The sequence below is a fragment of the Ambystoma mexicanum genome, chromosome 11 (assembly GCF_040938575.1).
Source record: "Ambystoma mexicanum isolate Mex_15411 chromosome 11, UKY_AmexF1_1, whole genome shotgun sequence".
In the NCBI taxonomy this organism is placed as follows: Eukaryota; Metazoa; Chordata; class Amphibia; order Caudata; family Ambystomatidae; genus Ambystoma; species Ambystoma mexicanum.
In genome coordinates, this window is record NC_090934.1 from 1,311,578,535 (window position 1) to 1,311,597,056 (window position 18,522).

At 45.5% G+C, this 18,522-nt stretch overlaps 1 protein-coding gene across 4 annotated transcripts in view; it reads left to right on the plus strand.

The window, feature by feature from the left end:
• The window catches only part of DMXL2 (Dmx like 2), a 2,950,233-nt gene that overhangs the window by 1,259,838 nt on the left and 1,671,873 nt on the right, over positions 1 to 18,522 (plus strand). For all 4 annotated transcript variants that reach the window (XR_011279824.1, XR_011279825.1, XM_069624807.1 and 1 more), the window contains exon 17: positions 9,166 to 9,393. Coding sequence is in view for 2 of the 4 variants with exons in the window: in XM_069624807.1 (XP_069480908.1) it covers positions 9,166 to 9,393 (228 nt within the window). In the remaining 2 variants the exon portion in view is untranslated. The remainder of the gene's footprint in view (positions 1 to 9,165; positions 9,394 to 18,522) is intronic.

Genomic DNA, 18,522 nt, shown 5'->3' on the forward strand with positions numbered 1-18,522 from the left:
GTGGCTGCCTCGTGTGTCATTGACATTCCTTTTGCCTGCAGTTGCATTTGCTGGTCGTCACTATTCTGTACTGTTCTCTATGCATTTCATTGGCCAATCAGGGGACAGGGTTTGTGGGATGTACATTGGCATTACTCAGACTACTTATGTGTGGTGCATTTGTGCATATGGAGACTTTTGTGTTACATTTGCATGACTGTCGGGTGGGCAGGGTGATATGTCTGTACTGTGTCAGTGTTGGAAGCCATAGTGGTAGTCACACAGGAGGCTTTGTGGTGGTAGGCCTTTCATATGTCACTGTGCTGCCACATGTCTTTTACATCCTGAATGGGTGTCTTCTGCTGTGTTGGACATGTCCAAGGTTTCTCGTGCAAGGTGCTTGATTGGAAATGCTGCACTGATGGTGTTGCCTATTGACATTCAGGGATTTCATTGTGTGTGACCAGCCCCATCAGTTGTGGATTGATATGCATTATGGTATACATTTGTACTCACCCAGTAGCCATGTGTTTTGCCCTCAGTGCCTTTCCATGTAAGCTGGCAGGGTACTGTTGCGCAGGACCATGGAGTCGTGGGTGGATCCTGGCACAGCAGTTGCGGAAGGTAAGGTCAGGGCCACATGTCATTTGCACATTCAGGGAATGGTAATTTTTCCGATTTCTGTAGGCTGCCTCATGTGCCTGGGGTGGTACGAGTGCTACATGTGTGCAATCCAGGGCTGCTATTACATTCGGGGCTTGGGCAATGGCATGGAATTGACCCTTCAGCTGGTTCACCTGTGCCTGTGTGGCTGGCAATGCGATGTGCTCATTCACATGATTCAACAGTGCATCCAGCACCTGTCCCAGCATGTGGACTGGGCCATGCCATGCATCATGGCAACAGTGTGTTGGTAGCTGCCAGTCCCGAGGAATTGTAGCACAGACACGAGCTTCACTAGCGGAGGTACTGCTGTGCTGATGGCTATGCGGCTGCCGACGTCAGCCTGGATTGTGTTAGCAACTGGATGATGGTTGCCCTGTCCAGCCAATATTCAGTCACCAACTGCCCATCAGTCAGGGCCAAGGGTGTTGGCCTGACCCTGGGGATGGCTGCCCACCTTACTGGTGCTGCTCTCCTCCTCCTTCTCCTCATCCCCACCTGAACTCCCAGGGCCCTGGCCTGGTTGGTTGTCCTCTGTAGCTCCAGGCGCAGCAGGTGGAAGTCCACATCAAGGGTCCCGGCTCCAAATGGCAGCATGGTGTTTGGAAGTGTGTGTTGTGCATGGGTGGGTCCTTTTTAGGCCTCTGATTTGCATTGGTTTCACCTGGGCCCTTATTGCTGTGGCCTGTGTTCTTTTACCTCCAGCTTTTTGCTGGGGCTATTTTTGGCGGATTGTCCGCCGCTTTTCTGGTGCTAATTGCGCCTACGCCAGACTCGTGATTGCAATGTTTTAGCGCGAATGGTTACTGGCGCTTTTACAGCTGACGCTTGTACTGCCAGCTGTACTTGCGCCGGCTGTAATGGCGCTGGTGGTGTTTGGACTCGTGATCCGACGGACCCTTAAAATCAGTGCTGATAGCGTTACCGCCGATTTTGAGGGTTACTGCTGAACTCGTGATGAGGCCCTATGTATGAACACACCATATAGATGCACCAGCAAAATATATTAGCGGTTTGCGTGCTTGTTGCTGCGATCTCTGAGTGATCTGCAGGTTAGAATCCCAGCAAGGCAAACTCGGCCTTTCATCCTTTTGAGGTCAATAAATTAGTATTATCTTCGGTTGGGTGAGAATTGTATGTAAATAATTTCTATGTACGGCCCTTTGGAGAAAGCCCTAAAAAAGTAACACAACATTGATATGATACGATTAGTCATTTATAGCGTGCCTCTATACAAGTGTTTCTAGCGCGCTATGAGGGTAGACAGAGGGAGGACAAAACAAACAATCTTACTATGCTTTGTGTTATTCAGATCGTGCAAGTGCGAGGGGGAGGGTGGGGAGAGTGCAGTGGCGAAAACGCAGTAAGTGCCGCCAGTGTGAAGGCTCAAGTAAGTGCAGGGAGGCAGGGGACTGTAGGGTTGCAGATACAGTCCATAAGTGTGTGGAAAGGCTGGAGGCAGTGCAAGGGGCTACTGGTCGGGCAGTAGACTGATGCCCGTGAGGTTCAGTGGGTGGACAGGTAACCAATTAGCGCAGCAGACAGGAGCATCAGCATGGGAGAGGGAGAGAACGAGAAAGCGGACGCAAAGAGGAAGGTAATACAAAAAGTTGTGGGATCGCTAACAAGTTGCGTGCGCTCTTTTCCACTCTCAAATTTCAAAAAATATATATATAATGAAAATACGGAGGGGTCGGCAGCAAGTGATATCACTCCCTCAAACTTCCCACAAAGTTTGTACAAAATAGACAAAGAAATCAGAGTTCGGGAGGATATCTCGCGCTCACACCAGCAGCTTATTATAAGACCTATTATCATTAGTGCTAAAGTTCTTCTGAATAAGTACAAAAGTTCCTCAAATTACATAGCAATTGTCAAATATATTTTTAATTTTGATTTTCAAAGTGTAGAACAGCCGACACGTGTTTCGACCTTCGGTCGTTATCAAGGCCTCTCTATGTCAATAGGTTATATCTTCTGTCTCTGTATAGTAGACCCTGAAAGTCTATGTTCCTAACATGCCATATGTTCCAATGGTCTTAACACTCCAAAATTTTTTTATCCAAAATTGGCTTTCTCCTATACATGGGCTGGATCCCAGTTCTGGAGTGTTAAGACCATTGGAACATATGGCATGTTAGGAACATAGACTTTCAGGGTCTACTATACAGAGACAGAAGATATAACCTATTGACATAGAGAGGCCTTGATAACGACCGAAGGTCGAAACACGTGTCGGCTGTTCTACACTTTGAAAATCAAAATTAAAAATATATTTGACAATTGCTATGTAATTTGAGGAACTTTTGTACTTATTCAGAAGAACTTTAGCACTAATGATAATAGGTCTTATAATAAGCTGCTGGTGTGAGCGCGAGATATCCTCCCGAACTCTGATTTCTTTGCAAAGAGGAAGGTGTTGAGTGGCTTCCAGAACCTTAGGTGGTCCTTCTCAAGTTTGAGAGGGCCATATAGGCTGTTCGAGAGGGAGGCCCCAGCCGAGGACAGAGATCTACCCCCCACTCTCTGCCTGGAGAAGTGTCTGACCCTCAAGAGAGTTGGCGGTGGATGAGCGGAGGGCTCGAGAAGGGGATGAGCGGAGGGCTCGAGAAGGAAGATGCTTAGGAAGAGAGAGTTGGATGTAGTGTGGTCCCTGGCTCCTGAAAGCCTTGTGGACGATGCAGAGGGTCTTGAACGTGATCATTGCAGCCACCGGGAGACAGTGGAGAGATTTCAGGGCTGGAGATCACGATCCCTGGGCTTGAGGCCAAGGCTAAGTCTCGCAGTCCTGTTCTGGATTAGTTGCAAAGTGCAAAGAGTAGAGGCAGGCAGATTTAGAAAGAGGCTGTTGCAGTAGTCCAGTTTAGAGGGAAGCAGGGCTCTGGAGACAGCAAGCTTTTGGGCGAAAGTGAGAAAAAGAAGAATACCTCTGAGTAGGTGCAGATGGTAGTGTGACTTGTTAGAGATGTCAGAGATGCGAGGAGAGAAGGAGAGGGTGGAGTTGAAGAGGATGCCAAGGTTCTTCGCCTCACAGGAAGGTGAGGGTAGAGGGCCCACAGTGGGTGGCCAGAGTGAAAGAGGGAAAGCAGGAGTCCCAATGAGAAGGATTTCAGTCTTACTGGCATTAAGGCAGAGATTGTTGAAGGCACACATTCCTGAATTGCAGATAGACAGTCTGGTATGAGAGCGAGAGCAGAGGCGGCTGAGAGGAGCCTGCAAGAGAGCTGAGCATCATTTGCATAACACAAAGTTAAAAAAGAAGGTAGAGCTAAGGTGGGCCAGAGATGCCAAGTAATGGCTGAAGAGCCATGGTGAGAGATTAGGACCCTGGGGAACACCACATGTACAGAGAGAGTTGGTAGAGATAAAGGACCCAAGTTGGACCTGGGTGTGACGATCGGAAAGGAGGTCAACCATGCTAGGGCCTGACATGTGATGCCCAGGTTGTCATGGAGACGATTGATCAGGATGGCATGGTTGACCATATCGAAAGCAGAGGATAGATTAAGGATAATGAGGACAAAAAGGAAGGTTAGCATCAAGATTAGTGAGCAAGTCTCACAGGTGTTCAGGAGAGCAGTTTCCGTGCTTCTGGCTGCTCTAAAGCCAGACTGGTGGTCATGGAGACAACCAACAGATTCAGTATGGAGAATAAGCTGAGAGATGGGCAGCTTTTCCAGGAGTTTACCCAGAGGAGAGAGTGGACAGGATGTGCTGAGTTTTAGTGGTGAAGTGAGAAGCCAGTGCCATGCAAAGGGCCTGGGAGGGAAGAGGAGAGGTGCAGACTGCAACATAATTGGCCAGCTCCTTGCAGATTTTGAAAAGTGTGGCCAAGTTGTTAGAGGTGGCAGAGACATGGGCTCGGATGTAACCTCTCTTCTTGGACAGGGCAGAGAGTCTATACTGCCTTTGGAGCAGGTGGCTGGCCAGTTTGTCAGAGGATGAGCCTGATGCCCTTGACTTCCTCTCAGCCACCCTACACTTGCGTTTAAGGCTGGCGATGTTGAAATCATATCAAGAGTTGCACTTGGATGTTGGCATCAGGCGTATCCTCATGACAGGGGCAAGGACATCAAGAGTGTTAGAGATTGAGAGATGCAGGTTGGAGAGGGCTGTGACAGAGTATGAGTCAGCCTCAGGAGTAGGAGGAAGAGAGAAAGTAGCAGCAAAAGCCTCCACTGACACACGCTTGATGGGCCGGATGACCGAGAAGAATGGTGGCAGTGCTGGGGTTGACTTTACATGGGGGACAGAGAGCGACAGGTGGGAGGAGAGAAAGACGTGATCAGTCCAAGAGATAGAAGCAGTGAGAGGGTTGGAGAGGGGGATGTTGGACGAGATTAGAACATCCAGATTGTGCCCGGCAGAGTGTTTTGGGCCAGAGGGAAGAATAGAGACAGAGACATGCAAAGATTTTGAAAGAGCCCAGAGGAGGGGCTAGAAGCATTCAAGTGGATGTTGAGGTCTCTGAGGATAAGTTGAGAGGTAGAGGCAAGGAGGGAGGAGGAGAGGTTGGCCCACTCGGAGAGGAAGAGGGCGACCTGGCCAGTTGGCCTGTAGATGGTGGCCACAGGAGAGATGGAGAGCCTGCAGACCAGGCATTCAAAGGATGTGTAGGCCTGCGTAGGAATGACAGAAGCAGAGATCCACTCCGGGAAGATCAGGGCCACTCCACCTCCTTGACGGTTGGTTCTGAGTTCGGAGAGCATTCTTGTAGCCCCTCGTGACAGAGCTGTCTGTAAACCATGTCCCGGTGAGACCGAGGACCGCCAGATCAAGTTCTTAGTGGAGTCAACAGATGTCGGAGGAGTGTTTGACAGCAGAGCAAGAGTTAAGAGTAGCGACGTGGAGCAGATTGTCACATTTGAAAGACTTCAATGGAAGTGTTAGAGGTGTTTGAGAGTGGGCAGAGTCGGAAGGAGAAGGCCCAGCATACAGAGAAGCTGAGGAGGGTGTCAGGGAGGTGTCAGAAGATGGTGGCAGAGGATCCAGAGAGGTGTAGGTAGGTGTAGTAGGAGAATGAACCAAGTTGATAAGACGCAGGAAGCGTCTATTGAAAAGGGGGCGCTTAGGCTGAGTGCCCTGGACCAAGACGGTGCCATTCAGATAGACATTAATGATGGTCTTGGAGGAGTGTAAGGGGGGCAGGGTGGAAAGGGAGAACAGAGATCATGGGGGGAGGGGGAGGATAGGCCTGGAGATGGAACGACAAAGAGGATGTCAGTGAGGGTCTGTCTGGAGGATGCACTGTGTAGGTATCAGTGATAGGGAGGCATGGGTTGGAGACCAGGATTTCCCTTTTGAGCTTCTTCCTACCAGACTTATTGAGAGGGATAAGATAGGATAGGAGAAGATAGGGGAGACTCAGAGCAACATGGAGGGGTGTGAGGCAGAGAGCAAAAGAGGAGGAGGCAGCCCAAGCAGAGCGGGGGGGGGGGGGTCACACACTTGGTGCACACAAAGGGGAAGGCACAAGAGGAAGACGGGTACAGCGAGCATAGAGTACCTTACAAAAATTGCAGTTAGTGGGGGGGGTCTAAACAGAAGAAGAAGACAGTGCAATAAGGTGGGATAATACAATAGAGACCACTAAAGGGGAGAACAAAAGAGTGAGAGTGGAAATGCAAATACAGTACAAAATGCACAGAAACTAGTAACCCAGGGGGATCTAGAGAAGTAAGAGGAGAAAAGCAAACAATGCAACAAATATACAATACAACAGTCAAAATACAATAGAGAGCGAGAGGATAATGTAACACTGGGGGACCTAGAGGAGTAAGAAGAGAAATGCAAAGAATGCAACACATATCGCACATAGAGATGGGTAGAGAGGGGAATGACAAGCAAGGCCGGGAGAAGCAGAACTTAAATTGGAGGGGGGGGGGAGCGCATGTGGAGGTGGCCAGATAGGTCAGATGGGGACGGACGCAGTAGGTCGAGGAGTTGCGTGGAGTGCAGCAGTGCTACTCTCCCTCCCCGAACCTTCTTACCTTATGGCAGCCGATAGACTGAGATATCGTCCACACTCGTAATCAACGCTGCTGCCCCTTCACCACCAACACCTGCATCGTGTAACAGTGCAGCCTTGACCTGCAAGGGCTTTTCCGCAAAGGGTCCGATCCTCGTTTCTTAAAGGCTCAGCAGCATGGAAGTTGAGTTTTGTGCTACTTGTCATCGGGCACCGTCTCCTGCGCACCTACGTCACACAACACAGCGGCCTTGTCCTGCGAAGGCATAGTCATTATCTTTGATGATAAATACACAGAGCTCCGAAAAATACTTTGGTGCAATGCAAGCAAGCATTCACTAAAACGCATAATTTGTATTAAGTTTTCCATCTTATTACTGCTATGATCCTAAAATGCTAGGAAAATAAATCTGCATGCATTATGAAATGCATCATTTCAATGAGCATCTACAGAAAAAAAAATACAGCAGGCGTTGAACAGAAAGAAACCATTCCGAGACTCTGCATGCTGTTTCTGACCACAAAGCTCTGAGAAAAATATCAGACTGCTCCTTCATGGCCTGCAATTTCATCGAATCAGATGAGAATCAAAAGATGTGTTCTGGTTTCTATCAAGTCACCTTGCCCTTTGCATTGAACTCCGCTCCCAACTGGAGCGTGAATGGTACGCATAGAAAGATAAAAGGTGTTGTATTACAAGATTTTAAAGCGTAAAAAGGCACAGTAAGCCGCTTCTATGGAGGCCTGATAATGATTATTAAAGCACCTAGAAGCAGTAGGAATCAACCATAAAGCTCTGCATAAACACCTGAGCTTATCAACAGAGCTATTCTTTGCCTCAATATATTTTTGAGTTTCTACTCTGATGGTACTCCCACAACATTTTTTTCTCCTCTTGACAGACTTCAATAATCAAATGTATTTTGTATTTGTCTTTCAAATAGTTGTGTCTTTTGTTTTGGTCAGTTATTTGATTATTTTTTAAATATTGATCAATAACGTTCACTTGTCTTTGGAAGCACTTCTTTGAATGGTGTAGTGTTAGCTGCCTGCTAAACCTATTTCTGAAATTATGTAAATGCTTTAAGGGCTGGACTCTGATTTCATTTTTATTAAGAGCAGATCAGCAAAGAGGCGGTCAAAGGACACATCCTTTGGCACATTAAAAGCAAGCGTTTGTTTTCCATTCTTTGTTACCCAAATGCATATCACCAATTTTAAGATTGTAACAAGGTTACCATTTTGTAGAACGCGTATGTTATGTCACTCTGCGCCTTAAAAAAGCTAATTGAGAAAATGAAGTTGTCTGTCGCTCCTCCAAGGATAACTTGAGGTGTACCCAATACTTAAGAGAAAACAAGAAATGTTGTGATGCATCCCCAAGATGTACCAGACACTCAAGAGTTGTGACATTCAATACATACATCAAAAATAGTAGGTAAGCTATGAATGGACATTAATTAGATGATCATAAACTCCGATTGATTCTTGCTCAAGTGTTGAAATTTGTTTCGACCTTACTGTGGCCTTTTTCAAAACTGGGCTTCACTTTGTCAGAGAAAACACATTGTCAAATTTGATACATATATAAGAAAAGCAGTAAAAGCATGAAAGCATAATCATAGATAGACCAATTTATAACAGGTAATTGAGAACATCAGATCAAACGGAATAGACCAAAGTATTTAGAGATTACACAAAAATAAAATGTTCCATTTTAGAAAAAGCAATACAAACAAAAATTAAATAAAGCAATAATGCGCATAGATCAAGGGGTTGGAGAAGGGAGGTTTAAAAGGGGGAGAGAAGAGAGGCAAATGAAATCCAGTCAATAATCATTCCTATATTCATAACGGTTCTACAGTTTAGCAAAGAGCACCATGTGTGGACAGTTGAATAAATGTTTTGATGCCCCAAATGTGGCCCACTCTCATGCTTATCAAAATGTTTAATGCATGCTAGTATGTGCCTCTCGGTCCAAATCACTGCTACTGATAGTGCCCCACTACTCGTCACCATTATCTCTAATTGTCATAAGCGAGTGTGTCTCATGTTGGGTCTTCATTGAACAGATTAACTGCGGGACCCTCTGAGTCGTGCCTATACTCTCCTTGTTTCATGTGATAGTGCTGCATCTGGCGCATCTTGGTGATGCATCATGACGTACCATTCTGCTGAAGGCTGGATAAATCCCATCTTTTGAAAACAATTGTCTTTTTGATTTGTATGACTGTTGAATAGAGCTAAAGTTCAGGGAAAGGTCAGGTGATATATTTAGGATTATTTCCTTGCATGTTCACCTACCCTTAAAATTAACCGTTCTCCATGGACTGAAAGAATCTAACAAGGGACTGTAGAGGTTTTCATGCTTAATGTCATCTCCCCAATCCTGTTTTCCAAAGGTACAAACTGTTATGCACGGTGAGGCAGTAGAGCCTGCATATGGCATGTTAGATTTATCCATTTGTCAAGTATGTTGCTTTGAAAGGCAAACAATGAAAATGTAAATGTTGTAATTTGTGATTGTCCTAATAATTGAAACATTTATTTCACAGCTAAAGCGCCTGAATTACCTGCATCAGAAAATCTTCTTGCTGTACCTGGACAAGCTAATGCAGAGTTTTCTCAAGACGCGTCTCCTGGTACAAGTCCCATGACACGTTCTGCATCAATTGCTAATCTTCAAACTGCCAGTAAACTTATTTTGAGCTCCAAGCTGGTTTATAGTCAACCACTCACACTGCCAAACAGTGTAGAAATAATCAGAGCAACACCATCTGCAGGTAAGAAAACACTTGCCATTTACAATGCATAGTAATCATTCTGAGCTCAATCCTAGAGCTTTGCAATAATATGTATGGTCATGAATTGATCATCTGATAGAATACTAATACACACGAGGTTAGGTTCTGCAGTTTTTTTCCCAAATCATAGCTATGATTTGTACTTCTCAACTACGCAGACATTACAGCCAGTGTATACCTGTACAGTCTGCAGCCAACAATTATGCATTACTTGAGGAGCGACACTGCATGCACCCAAGACACACACCAACACATTCACTCAGCTTCTAATATGGCAGTCTTTAATTTTACGTCATGCAGAGGTGATATCATTATGTGGTTCTCCCTTCAAGAATTATCTGATAAACCTACTGCTTGTCTTTCAGCTACATTTTGGAGTACTCTACACAGTTCTGTTCCAAAACACTTACACAATAGAACATCGGGTTAAAGAAAGCATAGAGCTTTAGCCATCAAATCAGTCCTTTTGGTCTCAAAGAGCGAATCCACTCTTATTTTTTATACTTCTCTTCAGGGGATGTCTCTGCTTTATTTGTTTCCAATGGCTGCGGTTCTTCAGAGACCCCCTTGAAAAGGTCCAGGATTTGACTTGCAGCATAGATTACTTAGTTAAGCCTAGGGATGACTTAAAATGAAAGAACTGCCCGCAGTCTGCATTGGGCAGTTAGTTTCAGAGAGAGGGCATGTATCAGTATTGCGCTAGAATTATATTTAGGAGTGTTACAAACATATTTGGAGAAGGAGATTTGACTTAATAAGCAATAATCAATGTGATGCAGAGGTTTCAGTAGGCAGGCTTGAAATGTTTTGAAGTACAGCAAAGGTGTCTCGCCGATCTAGAGATTCTCTGCTAAATAAAAAAGTACTATACTCTGCCAGTTATTCTTATTACATTTTATTTAGTTTTCTTAACAGTTGTAAAGGAGAGAATAGTCTGCATTTTTTAAAAAAATGATCCCTTTTGAGTGGTCTTATGCAAGCCTTTCGCACATTCATGAATTTTTCTTATAATTGCACACACACTTATTGGTGCTTTATCCCACTTGTAGATGGTATTGTGGCATTTGTAGAGCAACTGGTTTGTTCAGGTTTTGATTAGTTATGTTTTTGGCCATATTTTACTTTATTCTAATAGTACTCTCTTTAGTTCTTTTATTATGGAATCTTTTTGGCAAATAACTTCCCTAACAAAGGGAAAAATTTGATTGAAGACAAGTGTCTTAATGAATGCTAAAGCGGTTATTTATAATTGATTGCATTGGATTTATTGTGATCTCCTTCAAAGGTTGAAAAGATGTGTAAGTGACAAAAACGTGATAAGGCTCATATAGGTTTCTGCTATTTATATACTGCCTATATTTTTTTGTGAGATCTCAGGTAGTGGAGACCGAGTAACTGTTTGCTTTGAAAATTCACAGTGCAATACAAAACGCTACATCATTGTGCTGGAGAAAAATATTTAGCACAACAGATTAATTAATATTTCTGTTTTCTTTTTTTGTAGTTAAACATTTAGTTAAACAAAATGTGCAAGCAATTTAAAGACATCAATACTTTATGATGTGTAATATTATGATTAAAAGAAATAGATGTGTGATAGTACTGAAAATAAAAAACCTAATAGTGGACTCAGAAAACAAATTCTACTAAAAGTAACATGATTTAGTGTATGATTTAGATCATTTGACTCCATTACCGGATCCATTTTACTTCATTCAAAATGTCAACAATTTGAGCGTATTATTTAAACACCATCCTTTGACAAAAGCTGGAGAGCCTGTCTGTTGAGAACAAACTGGCCAAATACCTTGTTCAGTGGATGATGCCCCCTCAGGAGCATTTGTATTTGTATTTATTTTATTTGTAAAGCGCAGCCAAGCCCGTGGGCAACCGGGCGCATAGTCTTACATACATGGATAAAGAACATTGCATTAAGGTTAATGGCATAGGATAACAGCCCCCAAGTTACAGGCAGGAGCGATAGAGTAGGCACCACTATGGTACTTCAAAGAATCATGATAACAGTTCTCTAAAACATAGGCAAAATGTACAAATAAATATATAGAGAATACAGACATATTCACAGGAAAATAGGAGCGATGCATGGAGACAGAATGAACCTAGAGTTATTGGGCTTGTGTACGGAGCCAAGATTTAGATTTATTCTTGAAAGTTTGAAAGGAAGGCTCAGTTCTGATGGGAACAGGAAGGGAGTTCCTGAGTTTTGAGGCAAGGACATGGAAGCTCGCACCACCTGCTCTCCTGATCATCCGTGAGGACCTGCTCTCGAACCTCGACTCCAACACTCCGTGTGTTCTCATTCTGCTTGATCTCTCTTCTGCCTTTGACACTGTCAACCATGCCATCCTGTTCAACCGTCTCCGTGATAACCTGGGTATCACTGGTCAGGCTCTGGCGTGGCTGACCTCTTTCCTTTCCAATCGACCCTCCCAGGTCCAACTGGGGTCCTTCCTATCTGACATCTTTTTCTCTACCTGTGGTGTCCCCCAGGGATCTAATCTCTCTCCCTGGCTGTTCAACCAGTATCTGGCACTCCTTGCCCACCGCATCGCCGCTCTCTGCCCCAACTTTCAGTGCTATGCTGACGATACCCAGCTCATTTTCAGGCTACCCTCGGCCTCCTCTCCTTCCCTCATCTCTGACTGTCTGTCTGCTATCCAGGAATGGTGTGCCGCCAATGACCTCTGCCTTAATGCCAGTAAGACTGAGATTCTACTCATCGGCACACCCACTCCCTCCTTCCCTGCAGCTCTCTGGCCAGCCTCTCTTGGCCCTCTTCCTGCTCCTACCTGCAAGGCAAAAAACCTCGGGGTCATCTTCGACTCCACACTCTCCTTCTCTCCTCATATATCTGACGTCTCTAAGAAGTCACACTACCAGCTGCACCTCCTCAGAGGTATTCTTCCCTTCCTCTCCTTCCCCCAGAAGCTCACTGTCTCCCGAGCCCTGGTTCTCTCGAAGCTTGACTACTGTAACAGCCTCTATCTTAATCTGCCTGCCTCCACTCTCCGCCCTCTGCAACTCATCCAGAACAGGACTGCAAGACTTGTCCTTGGCCTCAAGCCCAGGGACCGTATCTCTCCAGGACTGAAATCTCTACACTGACTCCCAGTGGCTGCGAGGATTAAGTTCAAAACCCTCTGCATTGTCCACAAGGCCTTCTGGGGCCTGGGGCCTAAATACCTTCAACTCTCTCTTCCTAAATATCTTCCTTCCCGAGCCCTTCGCTCATCCGTCTCCAACTCCCTCAGGGTCAGCCGCTTCTCGAAGCAACGAGGTGGGGGTAGATCTCTCTCCGCGGCAGGAGCCTCCCTCTGGAACAGCCTTCCTGCCTCCCTGAAACTTGGAGAGCCATCTCCTGTTCCGAAAGCACCTCAAAACCTTCATCTTTGCTTCTGCTTTCTCGCTCCCTCTCCCCTGCTAAATCCTTCACTGAAACTGCACTGAATCTGCAACTGGGCCACTCTCACCGACCTCGGTCCCTGGCCCAGCCACTCTCCACTTGCACTGCCTCCCTGGCAACCCCTGCACTGCGGGACTGTCTCTATATCCCTACAGCCCCCCCTTCCCAGCACTTGTCTGCACTTACCTTGCACTTGCCACCAGCTGGCCCTATTTATTTATTTTTATTCTACTTACCCTGTACTGCACTCCCCCCCCTCTCCTTCCCCTTTTCCCTTCCCCCTGCCCCTGCACTTGCGCAATCTAAATGACACCTGGCCTAGTAGGATCGTTGTCTGTCTTCCCCTTGTCCCCCCCCCCCCCTCCATGCCTCGTCGCGCCTTGAAACACTTGTGTATAGGCGCGTTACAAATGCCATATCATATCATATACCTGCTTTTTGTAGTTTGAATCTGGGCAGGATGAGGCTATGAATTTGTGGAGTTCAGGTGGGCGTGATGAGGTATGCAGCGTGAGACGGGTGGAGAGCTTGGGTGGTGCTTTGTTGTCCAGGCATATGTGTGTAAGCGCTAAGGTTTTCGGGGCAATTCTTTGTTTTACTGAGAGCCAGTGAAGATATGATCTGAGGTAAGAGATGTGAGAGTTTCTCGGGAGATTGAGAACCGACCTGATGGCGTTATTCTGGATTGTTTGCAGTTTCTTGAGGTTGGATTGACTAGTCCCAAGATACAGTACACTGTAGTAAGCGATTTTGGACATAATAAGAGTTCTAGCCAAGGTAATGCAATTGTGGGGGTTCAGGAAAGTTCTGCAGGCAGTGATGTGTTTACAGGTGTAGGCTGCGGCTGACCTTAATGCATTGGTTTGTCTGTTTAGAGAGAGAGAGCAGAATCCAGGTAGATGCCAAGTGTTTTGGTGTCCTTGGAGACCTTAATGTCATGGCCATCGATGATGAAGGACTTGAAGGTTTGGTCAAGATTGTTAAGACATTGGGTTGAGCCCAATACTAGGAGCTCCGTCTGGTCATCATTGAGGCAAAGTTTGTGTTGTGCCATCCAAGCTTGAATAACCAGGTAGACGTCATTCACCGCCTTAGTGTCAACTGTGTGATCACCAGTAATGGGGATGAGTATCTGCATGTCGTCTGCATAGTTGGTGTAGGTGACACCCAGATAGTCGAGCACATCAAGGAGTGGTTTGGTAAACCCATTGTAGAGGGTCGGTGACAAACAAGAGCCTTGTGGGACACCGCAATGAATCGGGGATGGGTCAGCAGAGGCAAAAGGGGAGAAAACTCTCATGGATCTGTTGCTTAGGAAAGAGTGAATCCATGCGCTATCTGAGTCCGAGAAGTGAGCCGCAGTTTTGAGATGTTGGCAGAGTATTTGGGGATCGACCAAATCAAAAGCCGCAGAGAGGTCAAGAAGTAAGAGTAGCGCTAGTTTCCCGTTATCTTTTAAGATCTCCATTTGAGTTTTCAAGTTAATCAAGGCTGTTTCGGTCCCGTGTTTAGGGCGGAAGCCTGATTGTCTTAGCCCAAGTAGATTATTAGATTCAAGATATTCTTGGATCTGCAAGTAGGCTGCACAATCTAGAATCTTGAGCAGGAACGGGACCGTGGTGATAGGTCTTAAGTTGGTCGGAATGTTGGGGTCAAGGGAAGGTTTTTTAAGTAGAGGGATCACCCAGGCATCCTTGAGGTTGTCAGGGACAATACTTGTTTTAAAGGAGGCATTAATGAAGGCCGTGATGAATGGGGCTAAATCATGTGAGGCTTCCTTGATAATGGGGGCGGGGCAAGGGTCGCCTTGGCAGTTGGATGGTTTAAGATTTTTTATAATCCCGTCTACTTCATCAATAGTAAGAGGAGAGAAGGCAAATGGTTTGTGATTCGAATTAGTCTGGCCAATACTGACTGTTGGAATGGGAAGAGGATTGTCAGATTGAAGTGAATTTTGTTTGCCTCTAATTTTAGTTTGGAGGGAAGCAATTTTGTCCAGGAGAGCTGACTGTATGTTGGTGCACCAATTACTGTCTTTGACGCATGCGCCAGTGGGTGTTGCCGGAGACTCAAGTTCCTTGAAGATTTTGAATAATTCTTTAGTATTGGATTGAGCTGACAGGATGCGATTATTGTACGATTACTTTTTGGCTTGGACTATAGCTTCTTTGTAATTAAGAGTGGCTATAAAGAGTCTGTCCTTATGGGCATCGGATGGGTGGCTTTTCCAGCGTGTTTCAGCAGTACGTTTCTCTTTACGAAGCACTCTTAGCTGTGGTGTGAACCACAAATTAAGGTGCGCAAGCTGTTTAGGTTTCCTGAGTTTAAGAGGGCAGATGGCGTTAATAGCTGAGAGTACGGCCTGATTATAGGTGTCAGCTAAGGTAGTGGGGTTTAGGCAAGTGTCAATGACATTGTTCAAGGTAGGGAGGATGAGGGGGAGAAGCTTCTCAGTAGTGATGTCCTTTTTGTTTCTAGTAGGGATGGCAGGTGCGACGGAGGGCGCGGGAATGTGAGCTGCTTCAATGTTAAAGGTGATGACATGGTGATCAGACCATGCGCATGATAAGTTAGAGAGAAGGCTAATGTTACAGTTGGTGTCGCATAACTAGTCTAGGGACCTCCCTTTGATGTGGGTGGGTTTTTGTATATGGTGAGAAAATCCTAAATCCGTTAGGGAGTTTGCAAGGTCAATGGCTGTGAGGTCATTGGTATCTTGGTAACCAAGGTTAAAGTCTCCAAGAAGAATGGCTTGAGAGTTGTTTTGGCTTTGTCGAGGGCTAGGGTGGTAATGTCATCCACAAATGATGTGGAATGACCAGGTGGTCTGTAAATCAGGTGTATCGTGGCAGTTTGGTTAGTGGATAAGGGGAGTTTGATGGAAAGTAGCTCGGTTGATTCCATGTGTGTGCTAGTTAGTGCTCTGAGTCCTAGTGAGCTTCTATGGATGAAGGCAACTCCACCTCCTCTAGTAGTGTGGTTGCAACAAGAAATAGAGTAATCTGGGGGAATTACCAGGGAGAGTGCCGGGCCTGAGGCGTCGTGCATCCATGTCTCTGAGATGGCAATGAAGTCAAGATCCTGTGTCTTGATAAGGTCAGAGATGTCGAGTGCATGAGCTGTAAGGGACCTTGCGTTGACCAAGGCAGCCTTGATCTGTGGAGCTTTGCCTGGTAGGACTAGGGTAGGCTGAGGCTTCGGAGTGTGTGTAGTGGGAGTTTGGAGGGGTGCGTTAGGCGACCGGCGGAACAGGCGTGAGCTGGGATGGTTAGTGTGCACAGTCAAGCCCAAGAATCTTGTTCTGAGTCTCTTATTTCTTATGTGAGCAGGGCACGTTTGGTTAGGTGTAGGTTTTTTGGTGAAGTGATCTAACCATAAGGAAGGGGCTTTAAGATAGATATTAGGAGGCCCAGCACACAAATGTGGTGGTCTGCTGCGAGGAGTATTAAGTCTTGAGTCATTATGCAAGGCTATGGTGTGTATAGGCTGGTGATAGGCTAGAGGTCTATCAGTGGGGGCCATAGTTCCAAGACGCAAATTGAAGGCTGCTACTAGGCTACCTGATAAGAGCAGAATCGTAAGGGTAGAAGCCCACAGCAGGAGGGACAGTCTTCGTAGAGGGTGCAAGTGCCGCAGGTAGGCACAGAGGCGTGGGGGCATGATATCGGTATGTAGAGGTGAGTGTAGCCCTGGTGGGTGTTGATAGTCACTGACTAAGCTCATGAGCAGCAAATGTCGAGCACCTAGGCTAGATTCAACTGAATAAGTGAGGTGCGCATATAGGCTAGGTAGCGCTATTGCATGCCATGCACAAATGGGCTCAATTCCACAGACAAGTATAATGCACGAGTAGGCTAATTTCAACGGTCAAATACATTGCACAAGTGGGCAAATTCCACAGTCAAAACAAAGCACAGATGGGCTAGAATCGACGGTCAAATACAGTGCATAAATAGGCTAAATTCCACAGTCAAATATAGGGCACAAATGGGCTAAAATCAGTGGTCAGAAACGATATGCAGGTGGGCAGATTTCCACAATCCGGTATAGTGCACAGACAATCCAGTCCATTGCTCACAGTTGATCGCAATACAGAAAAGTTAAGATCGGCAGCATACTATTAGTACATACATTCAGAAGCTTACAATGGGTAAGGCATTGAGTATATGGGTCAGAAAGCAACTGTGAGATAGCAGATAAAGTGATAATGTGCCTTAAACACTGACTACGTGTGTGGACACAAGTTTAAGTTCTCCATAGTAAAACGTAAGTTTGCTAGGATCGTGTGTTTGGAAGGCAATGGTGAACGAAACTCGTGGCAGTATTGAGGATTGACATAAGGGAGTGAAGTACAATTATGTCTGCACGTTACTTTGCACACTGATATTGCCGCGATGATACAGGAGATTTGTCAAGTGTGCATCTGAGTTAGTTAGGATGGATAATGTTACCGTTTGTGAAGTGATCCGATGGGTAGGGCAGGCTTTTGTACGCGGAGAAGAGTGGCTGGCCCCTTGGCCAAGCAGGCCACGGACAGGCAAAAGATGGGCCCTTGCCTTAAGAGGCTGGCCTTTAGAGGAAGTGGCTGGCTAAAGCCATCCGGTCGCTTCCTGGCTGGAAAGTAGAACGAACATCTTGAATCATGTAGAAGTGGGGCCATACCAGAGGAGATATATCAATTTACACATTGCTGGGCCTTCTACAAGGACAGTCCAGCAACATTATTCCGTTTAATTCATATTTGATTTATTTATAGGAGATTCAATTACAAACTCTCTATAAGAGCAAGGACTACAATTGCAATACATAAACATACAAACACAAAAAGCTAATTAAATACAGCACATCTATAGCAAAAACAGGAGTTATAAACAATCAGAAGAGAGATAAAGAGAAGGCAGGCTGGTAAACTGTGAGCCAAACTTAAACAAGAAATGCACACAATAATGTAAAAACGTTCACACATATAAATCATTAACTGGGCCCCATATTTCATTCTAATCATCCAGAGATTTTGTCTGTATGAAAAACTCTTTCATTTGCTGACAATCAAACCATACCATGCGTCCATTCTTCGTGCAGTGGCTTATCTGAACTCTGCCAATTTCTTAAGATAATTTCTTGGACATTATCAAAGCTCTATACAACCAGTCTTTTTTTCTCATTAAACGCATTTGGAATCTGTGACATTTGACGCGAAATGAACATTGGTGACCTAGGAATATTACAATTTGTCACTATATCCATTCTATTAGTAACATCATCCCAATAATACCCAACTTTGCTACATTCCCGAAACATATGCAAGTTTGTGCCCCCTGCAGCTTTACATAACCAACAAAAGTCTGTTGCTAACATCTTCAAAATCGTCCAATACAAACAATGCAAAATTCTCTGGGTGTATCTCAGATCCAGATATACCTTCATTTAAAAGATGTTGTCTCGGGAGGATAGTTCAGGGGCAATGTGCTCGCCTTGGAAGCCAGACGACATGGGGCAACACCGGTTCGATACCCGGGTCCGCGCTGAGAAACCTCTGGGTATTAAGCGCGTTATAAATAACCTATCATATCATATGCCTGACCAAACAGTGTCTGATCTAGGGGGCGTGGCCTAGAGCTCATGGTGTGAGGATGTGTTTCGGCTGAGCTCCGGTGCAAATCCTTTCTTAATCCTTAAGACAG